The 21,275-nt window shown below is 41.2% G+C and overlaps 1 protein-coding gene and 1 long non-coding RNA gene across 2 annotated transcripts in view; both read right to left on the reverse strand.

The window, feature by feature from the left end:
- Window positions 1-1,383: 1,383 nt before the first annotated feature.
- LOC138637425 (uncharacterized) lies at window positions 1,384-6,116 on the reverse strand. The gene is made up of 2 exons (XR_011312395.1): window positions 2,011-6,116; window positions 1,384-1,939 (listed from the first exon to the last, which is right to left on the reverse strand). It is a non-coding gene; the product is annotated as an uncharacterized lncRNA (long non-coding RNA).
- Window positions 6,117-8,845: 2,729 nt separating this feature from the next.
- RNF217 (ring finger protein 217) overlaps window positions 8,846-21,275 on the reverse strand; it is a 97,727-nt gene continuing 85,297 nt past the window's right edge. Inside the window, exons 4-6 of the mRNA XM_069726097.1 lie at window positions 12,383-12,584; window positions 11,386-11,457; window positions 8,846-9,214 (exon numbers count right to left, since the gene is read on the reverse strand). Of these exons, the coding sequence (XP_069582198.1) occupies window positions 9,141-9,214; window positions 11,386-11,457; window positions 12,383-12,584 (348 nt within the window). The 3' untranslated portion in view covers window positions 8,846-9,140. The remainder of the gene's footprint in view (window positions 9,215-11,385; window positions 11,458-12,382; window positions 12,585-21,275) is intronic.

Raw genomic sequence — 21,275 nt, forward strand, 5'->3', positions numbered from 1 at the left:
CCCTTGAATTAAGAATGAAAAATCCAACCAGAAGGAGAAGCAGATCTCTCAGATCTATTACACGTGTTCATGTGTTCTATTGATTTATGAACTAGAAACTTAATGATGGTTCCTTAGTATGAGTCAGACCTAGTAGTCCTCTCGCATCGCTCACTTATCTGCACGGACATGTCATCACAGATATCATTAATTGTAGCTCTGTTATGATAGATGCCACTTGTCCACATACTACCAGATACCGGTAATATCACGTTCTTCTGGTCCATGACAAGCTGAACCCATGAGATCACCTCATCTTAGAGGTAACCTTTAATTTCTTATTTACCAGCTTCTTTTCTCAGCTAGTGACCCATAATTAAAGGAAAGGTTCACCTCCTAGCCATTTTAATAAACCTTTAAGAAATAGCAATTCTCTAAGATCTTATTCACTTCCAGTCATCAGGAGAACACTGTGATTAGAGGATGTTGGGCTTTTTAGAGTTTTGCACAGTTAGCCACCTATAATCTGCTGACAAAGGTGAAATTCTCTAAACCCACATGTTATCAGAACGCTCCAGCGCGCCTGTTAACCTTGGATTAGATAATTGCGTTTCACCATGCATCATCACAGAGATTCTCTAGAAGATAGAACAGGAAGCCATTAGGAAAAGGATTCAGTTTTCAGCTTTCATTTTTTCGCTCCCCCCCAAGAACCATAACTTTTTCACTTTGCCGCCGACATAGCCGTGTGAGGGTTTGTTTTTGGCAGAACCAGCCCCAACACCATTCATCATAATGTATCATTCACTGATAAATGGGGAAAAAACTCTAAGTTGGTTCAAACTGTGTGACCCAAGCAAAAAAAAATTGTCAATGTTCTGAAACGTGCATTTTTTCATCAATGGAGCAGTGCGAGGCATTTTTTGTTGTTCATAGTTGTGTTTTGTATGTAAACCCCTTTTCTTTGGTATTCTTACTAGGCCTCTAGTGATAATCCTCAACTGACAAAACAATGATTTTATGAAAACTACAACATGCAGCCCAGTGAGTGACGCCACTTGGCTCAGGGTCTCTGTCCCTACATTATGCTGCTTTCAGATTACATAGCACAATCCTGGTGACCGATTCCCTGTGAATTATTCTTCCTAGATGTGACTACGCTTTCCACCATTGGTATTGGTTCTCTTGGCCTATGGAGCTGTACGTTCAGAGCGCATAGGTGCTTCAGGAGGAGACACGGTCTACTCACCTTGTTGGTGGCCAGTTCAGCCGCCAAGGAATATGGGTTAATAAAATCTAATTGGCTGAATATTATGCATAAAAATTTCTGTACATACATTGCAATGATTGACTTCTGGCATAATAAAAACATTAAAATCAGAACAAACTATACAGAATAGAGTATAAAAAAAAAATCTTTATTTCTGAAACATTACCCAGCCCATCTGTTTATTCCAATGACAAGTCACTTATCTGTACATTTAGCATTTAAAACGATTAACAAGATGGCATGTTAATTTTCACCTACCGCACATTTGTATCATGTCTAATAGTGATGAGCGAACATGTTCGGTTAAGGTGTTATGCTCGTGTGCGGAGTGTCTTCGGCATGCTCGAAACACATGTTTGAGTCCCCGCGACTTCATGTCTCATGGCCGTTCGACAGCTGCAGGGGCCGCCTGTTTGCTAGACAGCTGCACACGCGCAGGGGCCGCCTGTTTGTTAGACAGCTGCGCAGGGGCTGCCTGTTTGTTAGACAGCTGCACACGCGCAGGGGCCGCCTGTTTGTTAGACAGCTGCAAAGCGCAGGGGCCGCCTGTTTGTTAGACAGCTGCACACGCGCAGGGGCCACCTGTTTGTTAGACAGCTGCACACGCGCAGGGGCCGCCTGTTTGTTAGACAGCTGCACACGCGCAGGGGCCGCCTGTTTGTTAGACAGCTGCACACGCGCAGGGGCCGCCTGTTTGTTAGACAGCTGCAAAGCGAAGGGGCCGCCTGTTTGTTAGACAGCTGCACACGCGCAGGGGCCACCTGTTTGTTAGACAGATGCACACGTGCAGGGGCTGCCTGTTTGCTAGACAGCTGCGCAGGGGCCGCCTGTTTGTTAGACAGCTGCACACGCGCAGGGGCCGCCTGTTTGTTAGACAGCTGCACACGCGCAGGGGATGCTTGTTAGACAGCTGCACACGCGCAGGGGATGCTTGTTAGACAGCTGCACACGCGCAGGGGATGCTTGTTAGACAGATGCACACGTGCAGGGGCTGCCTGTTTGCTAGACAGCTGCGCAGGGGCTGCCTGTTTGTTAGACAGCTGCACACGCGCAGGGGCCGCCTGTTTGTTAGACAGCTGCACACGCGCAGGGGCCGCCTGTTTGTTAGACAGCTGCACACGCGCAGGGGCCGCCTGTTCGTTAGACAGCTGCACACGTGCAGGGGCCGCCTGTTTGTTAGACAGATGCACACGTGCAGGGGCCGCCTGTTTGCTAGACAGCTGCACACGCGCAGGGGCTGCTTGTTTGTTAGACAATCCCTGCATGTGTTGCAGCTGCCGAACAGCCGCGGGGATTCAAACATTTTTAGAGCACGCCGAAGATACCCTGTTAGCACCCGAGCATGCTCTGATAACACCTTATCCCAGCACATTCGATCATCACTAATGTCTAATCAAACTGCTATATCAAACAGAAAAACTGGAACATTCTGGGCACTGCCATACATAACTAACAGGAAAACAATTGATTCAAGAAATAAGGCACTAAAGTATATTGAAACAAGTATGCAACCATTGTGTATATGCATATACTAGCAGTATATATACACATCCATACTCTGACACAGCACCAAATGGAAGCCTATGGAACCAATGTTTGCTCCACCTAGAAGCCATGTTTAAGTTATGTGCAATTAAAACTTATTTCTTAAAGTGCAGCTTGTACATCATCATTAAATAAGTTACAATAAAACGATGGTGCGTGTAATGCCAAACATAAATATCATTAAATTACAGTACAAAGTAACCCATTTACCCCATAATGCTAAAATACAGAAACAGACATGAAAAACCTGTAGGAACAAAATTAATATACTATGCAAACATCTTGCTTTTCGGCTTCAGAGCCAACATAATGATATGGAAACGTCCTACACAATAAAAAGGATAAATGGGCTGTAACTACCATCAGTATTTTACAAAAACTACTGTCAATTAGAGTAAAATCAATAAGATTTTATTAAGCATAAAACAAAATTAGACAAACAAAAAAGATAAAATAAACACACTAATCACTTTTTGAGAAACCAAATGAGAGGCTTCAAAATAATTGAGACGCTCTTAACTGGATTATACGTGGAATAAATAAAAAAGGTAGTTTACTTTAGAGGGGCGATAATGGAAAATATACAGTTGGCCGTAGTGGTTGTCACTTCCGAATAAACTTCTCAGACTGCTGGTAAAGATGTCACTTTGTGATTGATACGACTTGCTGACAACGTGACAGCTGCCATCGGGTTCTCAGAAAGATTCAAAATTAACAACCAATATGGCTGTACTCCCTGTAAAAACAGAAAAAAATCCACTATATCTGCTGGTTAAACCAAGCTTACTACTGCGCCAACATCCAATTTGCTATTACATGGCCAATGTTCATTTGTGGATCACAATTCTCTTTGTATAATGTGGATAGGCAAATTTGGCTTAGTCTATATTACAAACTGCATCAACTATCACTCAAAACTCACCGCAAGTAAACTCAACCAAAATCATGTCACCGTAGGGAGTCTAAAACCCAAATGATAGCTATTCAAAGGGGTTGTCCACTACTTGGAAAACATCTTAAATTAAACGGGGCTCCACTGAAAATAAAACCAGCTTATACTCGTCTACTGAACAGGCACCGGTCCGGCAAAGTCTACGCTGCAGATAATCATTGGCCGCTAATGGGCTGCTTCGCTCCTACCAAACTTAGACGTATGGGTAAGATATGAGCACTGCAGCCCACCAGCACCCGCTGTTTATGTCACGTGTCTGGAGATATGGCTCTGACATCACTGGAACGGTGGTGGTCTGGCAGGCGAGCATAAACACTGGGTTCCTGTTTCATTTAGGAAGTGGATGTCCAAATAGTGGCTAACCAGTCACCGATTCCTGCCTTGTGAATTTAGTTCTAGTGATATTGGCATGTGATTGAAGTCTGGGATACTGATGTGTGAATAAAGCCTAAGGGCGAATTCATATACTGCAGATTTTGTTACAGAAATGTCTACAAAGGAATATCTGTCCCATCCATCTGACTGGGATTGTTCCAGACAAAATGGCACAACTTTCTGCCACAGAAATGCACACCAAACAAACAACATGCAATCATGCCCTAATTGAGCCGATGCAGTTGCTGAAGCATAGGTCTGCTGCTGAAATATCCTGTAACAGGCACTTTTCTAGGTAATAGAACCTGTCCCCGATACTTTCAGGGCTTAAAGAGGTTGTCCACTATTGTAGCATTGATGACCAATTCTTAGGATAGGTCATCAGTGTCTGATCGGTCGGGGTCTGACACCCAGCACCCCGGCCAATCAGATGTTCTGTGGGGTCGGCCGAAAATACTCACTTGCGGAGCTGCCCATCTATGGATAGTGGCAGTGGCTGGATACTACACATCTGCCTCCTATTCAAATCAATACGAGGTGGATGTATAGTATCCACAACCATCAGAAGACAGCCAGTTCCGCAAGTGAGCACTTTCGGTCGCCGCCGACACAGAAGACAGCTGAGCGGCAGGGCTGCAGAGTCCCAACTGATCAGACATTGATGACCTATGCTAAGGATAGATCTTCAATGCTAAAGTAGTGGACAACCTCAGACTGTTGGCTTGGGAGCTGTATCGCCCAGCATGCACTAGTGTCTCTTCACAACCTATGACCTACTGGGCCGGACTGTATCCACGGACAACCACCAGTCATGGAAAACTCAGATCTAGAACAAATGGATGTGGTGGTTCACACTGATACAAGAGACAGCTGCGATTAAATTCTATTCTCTGCCTTGGAGGTTACAAAAGTGTAGAGCACTAGAGTTTGGTTCACAACATCATGTATCCTGTTGACAGTGTGCAGATAAATGGCTTCCCACGACGGCCTGGTTCCCTGATCCAAAGTCTTCTGTCTGCTGCAGTACAAATTCTACTAAAGAAAACGAATGACGGTAATGCAATTTCCTGATCGATTAGTCTTCATACTTCCAAACCAGAGGTACACACTAATGGAACGCATGGCGTCTGACTTGTACGTGAACTTCATAAAAATGCATTCATCAAGTTACATAGAAGGTTAACCATTTGGCGTGAATCTGATGCTGGAAACCATCATTTTACCAATGGGGAAAAAAAACTTCCAATGACCTTGAGTGTGAAAACTATCAGTGCAATACATGTCTCTGTATTGAGGGCATTACTTGCTCCAACACATACAAGCTCACCTACGTGTGACCATGGACACACAATCTCAGCCAAACTAGATCAAGTGCAGGAAAAAGGAACAAGAATGCAGTGACAAGTTTCCCTCCTAAACGATGTCAGACACCCATGTACATTGTGGCCCCTAATTGCACAGATATTTAGGAAACGTTGCAACATTTTATCCAAGGCTCTCGTTTCAGTACAATTCATACATGATAGTGTTTATGGCTTCTGACTAGTACTGAGACTCTGGACATGGCACTAAGCCAGCCTGAACATCTTAAAGGCATAAATCAGTAAAGCAAAAAAAATAAAATCACATTTACCATATATATTTGGCAAAATGACTGTCAAATGGCATTGTCAACATAGCAGTCTTCAAAAATGTGCTACCTTGGTGAAATTTATTAGACTTCTATGCTGTATTTTCCTAAAAGCCAAACCATTTAGAAGAACATGAACAGGAGTAATAGAATAGTTCCATTACTAATCTGGAAGTTTGGAGTTGTGATACCGGTCCTCTTACAGCAACAAATATAGTCTACGAGCCACAGTAACATTGTTAAAAACATATCCACCCCCGTCTTTACAGGTGGATGGAAGCAGAACGATATTTAGGTTGATGATCCAAGAAAACCACCTAAACCGCTTTGCCAAGATTATCCTGTATGAAATCTGCCCCTAGGTCTTTATATGAAGTAAAATTTACAAAGAAACTAGACTTTCTTAGACATTGGATGAAAGTCTCACAGAAATATGGAAATTCCTCAAATCATAAAACTTTTAAGCCTTGCTAAATTTTTCACAAAGAAATTAAAAAAAAAAAACCATAAAACCACATTCCATAATTGGCACTAAAAAGGATACGTGAACAAAGTTTTACTTCCTAACGATTACATTTAGTGGTCACCATGATGGAATGCCAGATCACCTGCTTATCAATGGAAATGGCTTTCACAAAACTTTGATACAGTGGTGTAATTTACACGCGTTTTCCTAGTGGAAACACGCTGAACAAATGTCAGCTGAGCACTTCTCTCCCTTTGTAACGTTTTTTGCTCCTTACGGACCGCTTTTTCCGACCGCGCATGCGCAGCCGGAACTCCGCCCCCACCTCACAATGGGGCAGCGGATGCACCGGAGAAATGCATCTGCTGCCTCCGTTGTGCAGTGCGTTAAACGCTAGCGTCGGAATCTCTGCCCGACGCATTGCGACGGGGAGATTCCGACGCTAGTGTGAAAGTAGCCTTACACTTTAGTACAGAATACTTCCAGGCATGCTCAAGATCGTACCAAAAAGTGCATGAAATATAATGGGAGATTTTGTGGAAGAATTGTCAGGTCTTTCCTGATAAAAAAAAAAAAAGTGTAGCCAAATGGACTGATTTGTAAAATAAAATGTATAGCCATCGTATCTGCAGCGACAGTTTTGATCCCATCATGTGACCAAAATGCATATGGAATGATTCTAATATCCACACATAAGAATTCATTCTTTTAAGATCTAGGGGGAGCAGGAGAATCATAGTACATAATAGGTGTTCTTAATAATGGCCACTAAATGTCTATTATCATTGCAGAGTGCCAAGCGGCATCATTTCTGAGTTGGCCTTCTTTACGCCATACCAAAAACCTTTTGTCTGGCATAATGCTGAATACAAACCTGAAAAGGAATGGTCATTCCCCTTCTGTCCATCTAATAAGAACATGGTCACTTGGCTGAAATATCAGGAATTACAAAAGGTAAATGTTCATATTTCAGGGGTTTAAAAAAAATATAAAAATAAAACAAACCAGCACAACATGTAACTTAAGGCTTTTGGCAAAACTATTTTTTTGGCATTTTTGTTCTTGGCAAGCTAAGGGTTTTCTCGAAAATCTACATTGAATTTGTTGATCCCACCAGCAGAAATCAAGCTTCCTTCTAAACTTTGCTTTGGCACGGGTACTTCACTACTAATCACTAAACAACAAAAATCCCTCCTTAGCCAGGTGTGATTTATGTTAAGGTACCTACACACAAGAGCAAAGCCGTCTGCCACCATCGATTTTGGGTGATGAGAGGAACTAGGAGGCTCTTATGTGCATGTGTCCTACAAACTCAAAAACAAAAAAGGGCCAGAGGAATAGTTTAATTTTCTGAAGAAAAGCTGATGGCGGAATGAACAATTGGGCCACAGCTCCTGAAGGTGTATAGGCACATCTGCAAGTAGTGCAGGGATCACAATGCTCATTTCTTCTCTATAACGGAGCTGGTGAGCTGGCGATTCCTAGTGTAGCACTAGAAGGCTGTGTAAAGTGCTCGGACAACCAAATCCTGCTCACTTTCCACTGGCTTTTGTAAGACTGCAGCGAAAAACCTGCTTGAAGTGTTGCAAAAATGTTGCGACTTTTGGCATCTGCCATGTTTTAGATACTTCGGTACAGAGAAGCCTGACTGAGTGGCCTCAAAATCATCCCAATTTACGCCACAAAAGTGGTGCAAGTTACTACAGAAATTATGTCAGTTTCTTAGGCTGGCTTAATGAATTTGGTGCATCTTGCTCCAGTGGACTGTTCATCAAGAATGGTTATGTATTGCAAAAAGGACGCTTGATTACAATTATGCAATCAAACGGTAACCATGTCCATTTTGTCTTTTTACGCTCTAGGCATGGCTGAATAGGAGATCGTATTTGTTGCTGAAGAGGACCGCTACTTGATGTAGATTCGAAACGTGCCCTACTATCAGAAGAGGCGCTAGAAGAAGCTAGAATACTGCTGTACGGATGAACACGAGCAGCTGACATATCTTCATATTAGTGTTATATCAAAACGTTCCTGGGCTGGGAGTCATCGCCACAAGAAGAGATGCGGAAATAGAATTTCCAATGACTCTGAATACAGCATCCCTCCGGAGGTGTCGAAGAAAAGGAAATGTTGGCTTCACAGGAGCTAGACAGCTTAACTATTCGAAAATAAACAAGGGATAGAAGGCGAGGTTTGAAGCCTGAAATAAAATAAATGGTAAATTTGTCTTCACAAACTTATGCCAAAACTCAGAAATCTCCACCAACAGAATTGAAAGAGTGATCGTTACTGCTGTCTTCATTACAGATTTCGATCTGTACGGAACTCGGTTAATCTTTCCAATACCTATGATTCATGGCTCAAGTAAGCCAAGCCTGTGTGACAGAGGCTCGAGGAATAGACAGAGGCCGCTTAATCCTTCAAGTTCAGATCAGGAAAACTACTTTGATTGTCTAACAAAAAAATAGAAAAGAAAATGTAAAAAAAAAAAAAAAAAAAATTATATATATATATATATATATATATATATATATATATATACATACATACATACATACATACATATATACATATATACACATATATATATATATATATACACATATATACACACACATATGTACACATATATATATATATATATATATCTCAACACTTCTATGAGAAATAAAATGTTCTAAAGTAAAAATACAGATATCACAAATAAAAAAAGCAGCAATTCTGGGCATATCCAGCTGGGAGTGCACCATTATCTGGTGGCATTATGGTCTGCCTTTGGGGGCTGTCTAGAAAGCGGAATATTGACGTAGTGGTGGTCTACGGTCTCTGTTCAAAGATCAGGTGACGGTGATAATGTTCTCCGATACACTGCATGGTTTGGCCCCCACAAGACATTTTTCAAGCTTAAAGGAGTCCTCCCCTCCTACCACGGCATGCCGGTCCGTGTTCTTTTCCGTTGCTTTTTACAAAGGCAATAGATAGGCAGTCCAAATAACCCTAGGGGAAAACAAAAACAGCACTCAAGTTACTACAAAATGTAAAGCAATAAAAAAAAAAGCCTTGTCAGTGTTCTGTATGGGATGTTCATCAGCGTTTGGCTAGTGTTAATTTTTACCATGAATAATGTTAACTTGGAAAAAATAAATAAAAATACAAGGCTTCTCCTATTCATTATGGTGTTAAAGGGGTATTCCCATCTCCTAAATCCTATTCCAATATGTGCAGGCATTGCAGGACCTTAGGTATCTATGGATACCACAACCAGTAGCAACTAGCTGTCACTTTATCAGTTGATGCAACCATGGATACCTAAGGTCCTGCAATATGAGAAAACATGAGAAAAGAGACGTGACGAATCACAAAAACTATACTACATTTCCAATTGGAGGTATTTGCTAATTTTGTCATTATTACACCTACTACCTATTGGGATTGGATCTTGGAGATGGGAATACCCCTTTAAAATCACATACTGCACACTGATGTCATCCATGTGTTGTCTGTGATTTTTGCGCACCCGTCGATTTGTATTGGTACTTTTTATCAGTTAGGACGGTTAAAAAAAAAGGTCTGCAGAAAAACAGACGAAGTGCCCTGCACACTTATGGGGAACAAAATCCATCAGAATGAGGTTTAACATGTATACAGGCGCTGGTCAATTGATTATCGGGGTAGATTTTGATCAGACATGTTAGAATTGCGGACTGCACATCTGTTGGTGGTTTCTTATACAGAACACAGTAGCGCTCATTTGGCCGTGAAAGTTGGGAGAGACACCCGAGATGGCCGTCTGCCAAACAAATGTCCCAACCATCGTTTATCCAAAACCCATCGAATGTTACAGAGGGTTAAAAAAAAAAAAAAAAGACCTAGGCCCATCAAGTTCAACCTTTTCTCCGCCAATTAGAAATGCGTATGGTGGGATTAACAGAAAGCTAGTGGCGGCCATTTTGCTGATCTAGTCATGGGAGGGCTGCAAGAAAGCAGGCTATGTGTTACTTTGTGCATCTCAAGCGCAAGGGAGTGGTTCCTTTAGGTCAATCATCTGTTTAATATAGAACCCACCTAATGTTTCTTTAGTGGGTTTTTCGGTGGGAGTTGGCTACTCTTGCATATATATTGATTATATGCTTATTGTGTAACTATACCTTAGCGTTACAATTGTCTTGAGCTATGGCTAGTGCTACCTATTTTGCGTTCCTTCTTTGTAGTGTGCAACAAAAAATGTTTTCTATTAATATCTTGATACGTGGGATCTTGAAGATTTAGCACTCTTTTTTTCCGCAGTCTATGGACCCTTTTTTTTTTTTTTTTTTAAGACTTAAAGTATTTCTTATGCTCTACTGCAGTCAGGTATGCGTCACTGTGAAATGTTTGGACATGTGCTGTGTTCAGTTGAAACACAAGAAAACTGATCGCCATGCCACAGATAAAGTGAAACCTAGCCCAAAGAGGATTTCCCAGGAAATCATTACTAGTGGTTACATGTATGTGCATTTGTGGACACGCACGGTCACCTAACTGTTTTACCAAACAGGGCCTTTATCCCATGAGGCCTCTCCTGGATTTTAAACATTAAATACATAAAAGGCATTAAAAGGGCTTTATAGGTTAAATGTGGATTTATGTCTATCCTCCATCTGTGTAAGCTGGTATACAGTCTGCACCAGGACGCACAGCAGGTGGCCCAGATTATGTCCGAAGAGAGCAGACGGCTACATGTGTTCAGCTGCCAGCGGGCAAAGTTGAAAAAGCACAGCACGCCAGCTGTAGAGAGAAAGCATTTTAGATATTCCAGCAACCCACCCATTTAAAGAGACCCTACACTCCATAGATAAAATATTCATGATCTAGAGAAAACGGAGGTTGTCAGAGCATGATTAGGTCCTGTTGTGAATGGGATAATAAATATATATATATATATATATATATATATATATATATATATATATATATATATATATATATATATATATATATATATATATATATATATATATATATATATATATATTTTTTTTTTTTTTATGTCCTGGATACAGATAAGGCAGTTTTTAGTAGAATGATTTTTTTCATTGAGAATGAAAACCTTATGATTTAATTTAACATAAAAATCAGACTTAAATAGGTCATTTTCTGATTACATTAGTGTTAAGGATGACTCTTACCTATGACAACTGCGATAGCTCCCAATGCCAGGCCAATGACTAGAAGCAAGGGTGCAATAAGCAGCTTCCCAGCTGAAAAAGAAAAGGAAGTCGTCATTTTATATGAATAGATAAGACCCAATGACAGCCAAGGAGATCTGCAATCTATTATGGGGACAGCTGACATTTTTAGAACAAATGTAAGAGATGCTCTGCATATTGCAGACATAGGATGATTTCACAGTCATGTGTGAATGTATAAAATCTTTCACATAAGAGTGTTGCGAACGTCATGCATTAAATGAGACCCTAGAATAATGTAGCAAAGGACAGACCCTGCAGTACATAGAGTGGTCCGGAAATATATGTACTGGTTGTACCAGGCAATGACTACAGCATCACGCTTATGTGGTTTAGAGACCAGTGTTCACAGGCCGATTTGGTTTATTACTATTGATCGCTACATCTGATAAGGGAGTCCGTCATCCCCATAATGCATTTTAAATGGGCTTCCTGGAGTGATCACTCTCTAAATCCTGCTGGAGTGTGCGCGGCCACGTCCGTTCTCTATCCAGTCTCCGCTAGCTCCACAAATACACCCAGAAGTGTTGCCAGAAGAAAGTAGAGCGGTAGGAGATCGCGTCCGGCCCACACACTCGCCAGTACTCCTCCAATCAGAAGTGGAGGAAGGGCTTACAGAAGGCATAAGTGCACTGAAGCCTCCTCATTTGCATATGAATTAAAAATTATTTTCTCAGGCACCTTACCAGTAAGAGGTATAACACTAGTATGGTTGTTATAGGGGGTAAGTCCCCTACAAAACCGTATAGTCAATGAAAACTGCATTTTGGGAGTCAGTGACTACCTTAAAAAAAAAAAAAAACAACTTGAAAAGTCACTAATGCTGTCCACATAGTTGGCACTATACTACACAGCCGTCTTCTACAAGTCCTGATCTTTAAGATTTGACCTTCTGAAGTATTTGTATATAGAGACTGTTGTGTCGCCATGCACTCACCACAAACAGAGCCTCGCACTAATCTCCTTACATGCGGTCTCTCGGGGAGGTAGCGGTATTTGCATCCAAATATACTGAGGTTTGACGTGTGATCACCAAAGAATCGCAGCTGGCGGTATCTCTCCCCACACCGGTAGCAGAAATTAGTGTTACACTGAGAACAAGTCATGTGATCGCATCCTTCGGTTCTCTGAATGTGGACCTGGAAGGTGAAAGTAAGAAGTCTAGTGAAAGTAAATGGACAAATGGACAGATCCAGTTGAGAAAGTATCTAAGCGACTGTAGCAAGAGCGGAGGCTTGTCGGTCCTTTACAATAAGGTGTCCCAAAATACTTCCCAAATATATACACCTGACCTGTTTGGCTTCTTATCCATGGGTAACAAATATTGCTCCACGCTGGAACACTTTCCTAATAGATTATCTAAATGGGTCAGTTTGTAAGAAAGAAAAAAAAAATAGCAAAAAATATATAAAGAAATGAATGCGGAAATGCACAAAGAGGCCAGCAGAGGGGGCTTACATCCCATATAACTGAATATTTGTACATTGCCATATACAAGCAATTCAATATTAAGTAGATAAAATAACATTAGCTTTAATAAATTCATAGCGAAAAAAATTAGGATGCCTTATCTTGTAGGTCATATATACCAAATAAAAGAATCCCCTTGAGGTTGGATTCAAATGAACTGATGTCATGGTCCATATACGGACCGAAATGTCTGGACCGGCCGACATGACCTTGCACGGAGACCCACAGTTCATGTGTTGTGGGCCATGGACCCAGCCTAAAACAGTGCAAGTGATGATTGTTAGCTCAGTCTGGGTCCCAAAGCTGGCCCCCATCCCCATTCTCTCCGGGCCGTAGGAGCACAGCCAGGAAGCGTTGCATAGATCGGCAGGCTGCACATGAGAACACAGGTTCACACCAAGGACACTGACAAAAGTGGCCAAGCAGCCCAGAAATGGAGGGAGTAGGATGCGCATACGCGCTGCTCACTGCTTGGAGCCATACCAGGAGTAGATATAGGATACGTGGTAAGTCATGCTTTAAAAGTAAAACTGGATTTTCCAGCTATCAAATCACGGTAGAAATTTACGGGTCAATCCACACAGGTTAGGAAAAGATCTGCCTTGGATATTTCGGCAAACCCCATCAAAACTGTTAGAGAGTTACATACACATTAGCCGTGGTTTTCACCAGTGCTACTTTGATTTGGGGTCCCTTTCCCTCGTCCTACAACAGGTTGGTTTCCATATGTCTAAATAGCCCATCTCAGGGTCTCTTGTCATCTACTATGCATTAATATATGGCTTTACAGTTGTACTTTATGGATGGAGCATTGACTTATATCTGTATGGTATAGCTTTATACATGCCTTGTAGGTCTGGTGACCAGGTATAATTAATGCACTTTACATAATTTGATACAGTTAAGGTTTAACAGGATTGATTGCAATTTATTTGATCATTGCACAATTTCCTTATTTTAATTATAATACCTTTTTTCATATAAATCCTCTGACTGAATAGATAGTTATAGACTTGTTTACCAACCTTGTTGGACCTGGCACTATGGTGTCGCCACCCTTTGAAAAAAATTTTTACTCTAATATTTGAATTGGTATTTTTTAGCCTTTTTATCCTTTGTTGTTTATGTATTATCTATGTATGTAATAGAACATATCATTTGAATATTGCTCGACTATCCATTCGTTATTGGTTATCTGTAAAATTCTATGGATAAGCTTTTATTCAATTAGCCTTTCTTGGGATTATACTTTGAAAGGGGGTAAATCTGCGGCCAAGACCTGTAACAGCAATTGATATGCTGTGGAATGAAAAACGCACTGCAATTTTTGTGTCAGGAGTGATCAAAGTACTGGATCAAAAATTCGCAATGCAAGTCTATGGGTCTGTGAAAATCTGATTTTTTTTTTTTTTTCCAAGGACTGCTAGATCATAAAAGCTGATGACACTGACTAAACTGATGAAAACGGATTAACAAAAAAAAAAAAAAAAAAAAATTAGTGATTGAACTCTGGCTGATTTCATACGAAAAAAAAATCACTCTGATGTCTCACCATTTAGCCAGAGTCTGCCGATTCATGACATAATTAGGGTTGTCAAAGCGTTGACATTATTGACCACACATAACGGCCAGGTTATCGCTGAAAAACCACTCGAATATGTGGTTTTACCACAGATCAATGTGTTTCTTAAATTGATATATACTGGGGAAAAGAAGTATCTTCAAGTTTTCCCGCTTACAAAGAATGGAGAGGTCTGGAATTTTTTTTATCGTAGGTACACCAACTGTGAGAGACAGAATCTAAAAATAAAAAACAAAATCACATTGTAGGATTTTTAAATAATTCACCTTCTATTCAAATCAATAGGAGGTGGATGTGTAGTAACCCTGCGGAAGTCACTATTTGAAGACGACCAGATCCGCAAGTGAGTCCTTCCGGCCAGAGGACGCCGACACCAGCTGATCGGCAGGGGGTGCTGGGTGTCTGATCTTGGCCAATCAGGCACTGAGGACTACTCATCCTACAGATATGTCATCAATGCTAAAGTAGTGGACAACCTCTTTAAAGGCAAGCGTAAATCCAGTTCTGGCATCAGTCTTGAAGCACTGCTTCTCACAAGGAGCGTTTCAGGTCAATGATCACCTGCAGATTTCGGTCTCTGGAAGCAGTAGCCGCTGATTAAGGAGCAGAACTGACTCCTCCTGTTCTCAATTCAATGTTAAATTGGGATAAGGATAAAAAGTAAAAATACAATTAGGAAAGATATGTAATTTTGTCATGGAATATGACTGCTAGCGAGGCCCTAAAGAAGTACAAAAAGATGAAGATGCCTGATGATAAATATATTACAACAAAGGTACCATTTAGAATAAAGGGTTCCTGCATTGTCCATATGGACCAGCAGCTTGTCAACCATGTAACCTGCGAGAACTACGGGCCGCATGAATGCTAGACAGGCTTTATCATTGGAGAGCTCCAGGCTGTCCTCTTAAACACTATGGCGTTTCAGAGAAAAAGTCCGGCCATGGGATAATTAGTCCACCAGGCAGATTTTTATAGCTTCTCACCACATGGTTCAGCTTGACAGGTTTACACACCGCTTTAGAGGTGTTCACACTAGATAGGTTCCTAACAAAACCAGAGATCGCCTTGTCTTTTGGCTGCTGGGCATGCATGCGTCAAATTATGTGCCAAGTGTCTTAATTTTTTATTATTTAGAGAAGTAACAATATTCATATTTCATATTTTCATGCCTTAGCACTACAGAGTGCAACGTTATTTGTTTGTTATGTATAAATATGGCTACTCTTAGTTCACACCAGTTTTCGGATTTGGAAGTGCAGGTCAGTGTTTTGTTATCTACACACTGGGGAAAATCCTGTTGATACACCCGAACAGCGGAAAACATAGGGGAGCCACTCAGTGAACTCCCCTCACACTGCCCACATCTTTGATAAAGATAGGTTTCCTCTGAAAAGCTGCAGCACTTAGTATTGGAGGAAAAGGTCCATCACGAGGTCCATGCTGTGATGTGCGATCAAATATATTTCAGGATGACAAAGCAGAGATGGCCTAAATAACTCGTTGATAGAGAATAACTATTGTGGAAAACTGAAGTACTGCTTTTATGCTATGCTGAAAAACATTAGGGCCATGTTTCCCTCTGACACTAGATGAATCAAAAGACGGGCAAAGTATTCTGGAAGTGTTCATTCTACTCAACCAACGACCCCATTCTAAGTGCTATAAAAACCGCAGGAGACTTAGGCTATGTGCACACGCCCGGAATTGCAGCGGAAATTTCCGCAACTGTGCCGCGGGTAAAACGCATGCAGAATTGGCATACGTTTTCCCGCTAAACACTAGCGTTTTCCAAGCATAATTAGCTTGCAGAATGCTAGCGTTTTCCAAGCAATCTGTAGCATCGCTTGGAAAACTGATTGACAGGTTGGTCACACTTGTCAAACATAGTGTTTGACAAGTGTGACCCAACTTTTTACTATGGATGCTGCCTATGTGTGCGTGTGTATATATATATATAAGCCCGGCGTTGCCTGGGCAAAGTAAATAGCTGTGGTTAGTTATAGCACGTCACTTCTCTTATTTTCCAATCACGCCTCTCATTTTCCCCCTCACATCTCTCATTTTCTCCCTCACTCCTCTCATTCCCCCCTAACACTTGTCATTTCGACCTCACATCTGTCATTTTCCTATCACTACACTATTTTCCCTCACTCCTCTCATTTTGCACTCACACCTTTTCATTTTCACCTCACACCTCTCATTTTCACCTCAGTATATACATGTTTGTAATCTCCCTTATATATAGTATACACCTGTATGTCATCTCCTGTATATAGTATATACCTGTATGTCATCTCCCCTGTATATAGTATATACGTGTGTCATCTCCCCTGTATATAGTATATACCTGTATGTCATCTCCTCCTATATATAGTATATACCTGTATGTCATCTCCTCCTGTATATAGTATACACCTGTAGGTAATCTGCTCCTGTATATAGTATATACCTGTGTGTCATCTCCTCCTGCATTTAGTATATACCTGTATGTCATCTCCTCCTGTATATAGTATGTACCTGTATGTCATCTCCTCCTCTATATAGTATATACCTGTGTGTTATCTCTCCTGTATATAGTATATATATGTGTGTCATCTCCCCTTTATATAGTATATACCTGTGTGATCTCCTGTATTCGACCTCGTTAACACGTTATTTGCTCAGTATTTTTACCTCAGTATTTGTAAGATAAATTGGCAGCCTGATATATCCCCAGCCAAAAGGAAGCCCTCCCCCAGGCAGTATATATTAGCTCACACATACACATAATAGACAGGTCATGTGACTGACAGCTGCTGTCTTTCCTATATGGTACATTTATTGCTCTTGTAGTTTGTCTGCTTATTATTCAGATTTTTATTTTTGAAGGCTAATACCAGACTTGTGTGTGTTTTAGGGCGAGTTTCGTTTGTCAAGTTGGTGTGTTGAGTTGTGTGTGGCGACATGCATGTAGCGACTTTTGTGAGATGAGTTTTGTGTGGCAACATGAGTGTAGCAACTTTTTGTGTGTCGAGTTGCATGTGACAGGTTAGTGTAGAAAGTTGTGTGCAGCAAGTTTTGCGCGTGGTGAGTTTTATGTCTGGTGCCTTTTGAGTATGTGCAAGTTTTGTGTGAGGCAACTTTTGCATGTGTTGCAAATTTTGTGCATATGGCAATTTTTCCGCGTGTGCAAGTTTTGCGTGTGGCGAGTTTTCCATGAGGTGAGTTTTGCACTTGTGGCGAGTTTTGCGTGAGCCTAGTTTTTGCATGTGGCGAGTTTTGAGTGGCGACTTTTGTGTTTCGACTTTTATGTGGCGAGGTTGGTGTATGTGTGGTGAAATGTGTGCCGAGGGTGGTATATGTGTTCAAGCACGTGGTAGTGTGTGGCGCATTTTGTGTGTGTGTGTGTGTGTGTGTTCATATCCCCATGTGTGGTGAGTATCTCATGTCGGGGCCCCACCTTAGCAACTGATCGGTATATACTCTTTTGCGCCATCGCTCTCATTCTTTAAGTCCCCCTTGTTCACATCTGGCAGCTGTCAATTCGCCTCCAACACTTTTCCTTTCACTTTTCCCCATTATGTAGATAGGGGAAAAATAGTTTGGTGAATTGGAAAGCGCGGAGTTAAAATTTCACCTCACAACATAGCCTATGACGCTCTCGGGGTCCAGACGTGTGACTGTGCAAAATTTTGTGGCTGTAGCTGCGACGCCTCCAACACTTTTCCTTTCACTTTTTTCCCCATTATGTAGATAGGGGCAAAATTGTTTGGTGAATTGGAAAGCGCGGGGTTAAAATTTCACCTCACAACGTAGCCTATGACGCTCTCAGGGTCCAGACGTGTGACTGTGCAAAATTTTGTGGCTGTAGCTGCGACGGTGCTGATGCCAATCCCGGACATACACACACACACACATTCAGATATAGATATAGATATATTTTTTTATTTTCACCTTCCGGCGTCCCCTGCAGCCTTCCTGCTCCTTGCAATGCTCCTGTTCCCAATGATGCCTAGCGGCAAAGACTTCAGATGACGTAGCGGTCTTGCGAGACCCACGTCATCACAGATCATTGCCGCAAAGCATCACTGGGAACGGAAGCATAGCGAGGAGCGAGAATGCTGCTGGAGACGCCGGAAGGTGAGAATATCACGATTTATTATTTTTTATTTTTAACAATTTAATGGTTCCCAGGGCCTGGAGGAGTCTCCTCTCCTCCACCCTGGGTACCAACCGCACATGATCCGCTTACTTCCCGCATGGTGGGCATAGCCACATGCGAAAAGTAAACGGATCAAAACATTCCTATGTATGCGGAATCCCCGCGATTCCGCACTAGGAATGAACATGCTGCGTTTTTTCCCGGAATGCGATTCCGCCGCGGCAAAAAACGCAACATGTGCACAAAAATTGCGGATTGCATTCTAATAATAGGATGCTTAATATATGCGGTTTTTTTTCACGGTTTTATTGCGTTTTTATAGCGAAAAACCGTGAAAAATCCTGAACGTGTACACATAGCCTTAAAGCAAATTTGGTATATTTACTAAATCATAAATGGACAATGATCCTGGATGATATGTAACAAATACCATGAACTTGTATCTAAATAAAATGGTCAATGCCATACAGAAAAAAAGTAATAGATTCAGTGGGGAAAATAAATATTTGATACTCTGCCAATTAATTATATAAGAATCATATAATGTGATTTTCTGTTTTTCTATTTTTAGAATATTGTCTCCCACAGTTGAAGCGTACCTACGATAAAAATTACAGACCTCTCCATTCTTTATAGGTGGGAAAACTTGCTAAATCGGCAGTGTATCAAATACTTATTTTCCCCACTGTATGTAGCCTGAGACAGAGGAGCTGTGTGTATAGACAGAATGCTTAATCACCCATCACAAATATTTGATGTGATCGCAATCTCCAAATGTTCCACAATACAGGGTCCTCTATTATCCCACTGCTTATCCCACCCACTGCTGTAATCCTCCTACTAATCCGGATTACACTTGTGAAGGTGACAGGGAAAAGTTACTGGCACAGTATCAAATGTTTCTATCACATTGAACATAATACTGGCCTCCCCAGCCGCAGAGTCAGTCATCCTTTCCTAAAAACAGAAACACAAAAATGGAGTCCCATGTTTTGTAATGGTGCTGCAGATACACAGCACCCAACAAACTGGACTAGGCATTATTGCATGTGCGAGAATACCATCTAAACTTTCCCCAGATATTAGCATCATCACTAGGGATCACCAACACCCTTTATACATAATAATCTACAACTACCCTACTGACTATTTAGAGGAGCAGTATGCTGTAGGATTGGCAAGATGGCTTGTTGGGCAATTTATAGTCATCTTCAATGTAAAAATACCTTATGTAGACCAACAGCTCACTGCCCGCAGCGTTGTTCCAGCAAGTGAAGTGTTGCTGATCTCAGCGGGTAGTTTGAATTTTTGAGCATAAAATCATATTTTTGGTCTTTCCAGTTCTGATTTTTTTTTTTTTTTTTAAATATTTCATAAAAATTAGACATAGGCCTGAGTGGTATGTATGAGCTCTACACATTAAACATTTACCTTAAAGAGATGGGCTGATGGTCAAAAGTAATTTTCTATTTGATGCCATAATCTAAAGTATTTTCTAATCTACGTGAATTAAAAACTCTAGCCTTCCTTAACTGCAATAGCTGCTTTTTTTGTTGCCTACTTTCTTCTTGATGAGGCTTCCTTTGAGAATCCCATTGCATGCTGGGATACGCAAATGAAGCGTCAACAGGGGTTAGAGGCTATGGTCATCGCCACAGCCCTTGCAACTTTTCCTGAAACAAAACGCCAAAGACGCTAGGTTCAGGGAGATGGGCTAGTACTTGCGTGCTGTGCACAAGGACCACACGCGCACCATTGCATCTGAGGGATGATTGGTTTTTTTGGTTTTTTTTGACTGCGCCAGGTGTCTACTTTCATAAAATTTGTAGGTATTGGGGGTTGGATATCTTCATGTCAACATTATGAAAATTTACAAAATTTAAAAGTAAAAAAAAAAAGAAGAAAAAAATCTCTGGCAACAAAAGCATAAAAAAAAGTGAGCGCAATTGTGAGAGCTTTCCTTTATAGATAAAATCCATAGATTCAAAGATAGCACTGGACATTAGACCTAAACATATAAAAAGCAAAAAAAAAGAACAAAAACAAAACGGAGCATCAGGTAATACTGGTATTGCCAAGTGAACAAATAAAGTCACTACTTGCTTATACCGTTGTCATTATTTGATTTACAATTATACTACGGTCTCTTTTAGTTGATAGAAAACTTAACCTTAAGGGTATCATCTCAATCAACCAGAATGTGGCTAAGGGGCAAGTGAAGGGCCTGACAAGTTCCTTTTGCACCGGTTAGAACACGCCGTTTTCTGTTGATTCTACAAACAAAACTCTCCTTCCCAACCCATGCCAAACACTCAGGACCTGATAACACGGCATGTTTATGCCCATTTTCAGGTTGCACCGGAAGGGTGAATGGGGGTTCCCATGACACACCAATCAGATGGCTATTGAGTGTTTTTGCCTCAGGGAATGTGAAACCGTAAACTTACTTGACTTTTGTCAACTCAGGTGTTGCAGAAACAAAAGCTTCAACCTCACATGGCCCGGGTATTGACAGTCATGTTCTTCAAAATTGAGCAGATGACATATGGAGGGCACACAGAGTAATAAAGCAGGACAATGGACTGTCACATCTCACTGTATGGCCCAGGTGGGCAATGTTCTCCAGAGATAGCG

This window comes from Ranitomeya imitator, chromosome 5 (assembly GCF_032444005.1).
Source record: "Ranitomeya imitator isolate aRanImi1 chromosome 5, aRanImi1.pri, whole genome shotgun sequence".
Taxonomy (NCBI): Eukaryota; Metazoa; Chordata; class Amphibia; order Anura; family Dendrobatidae; genus Ranitomeya; species Ranitomeya imitator.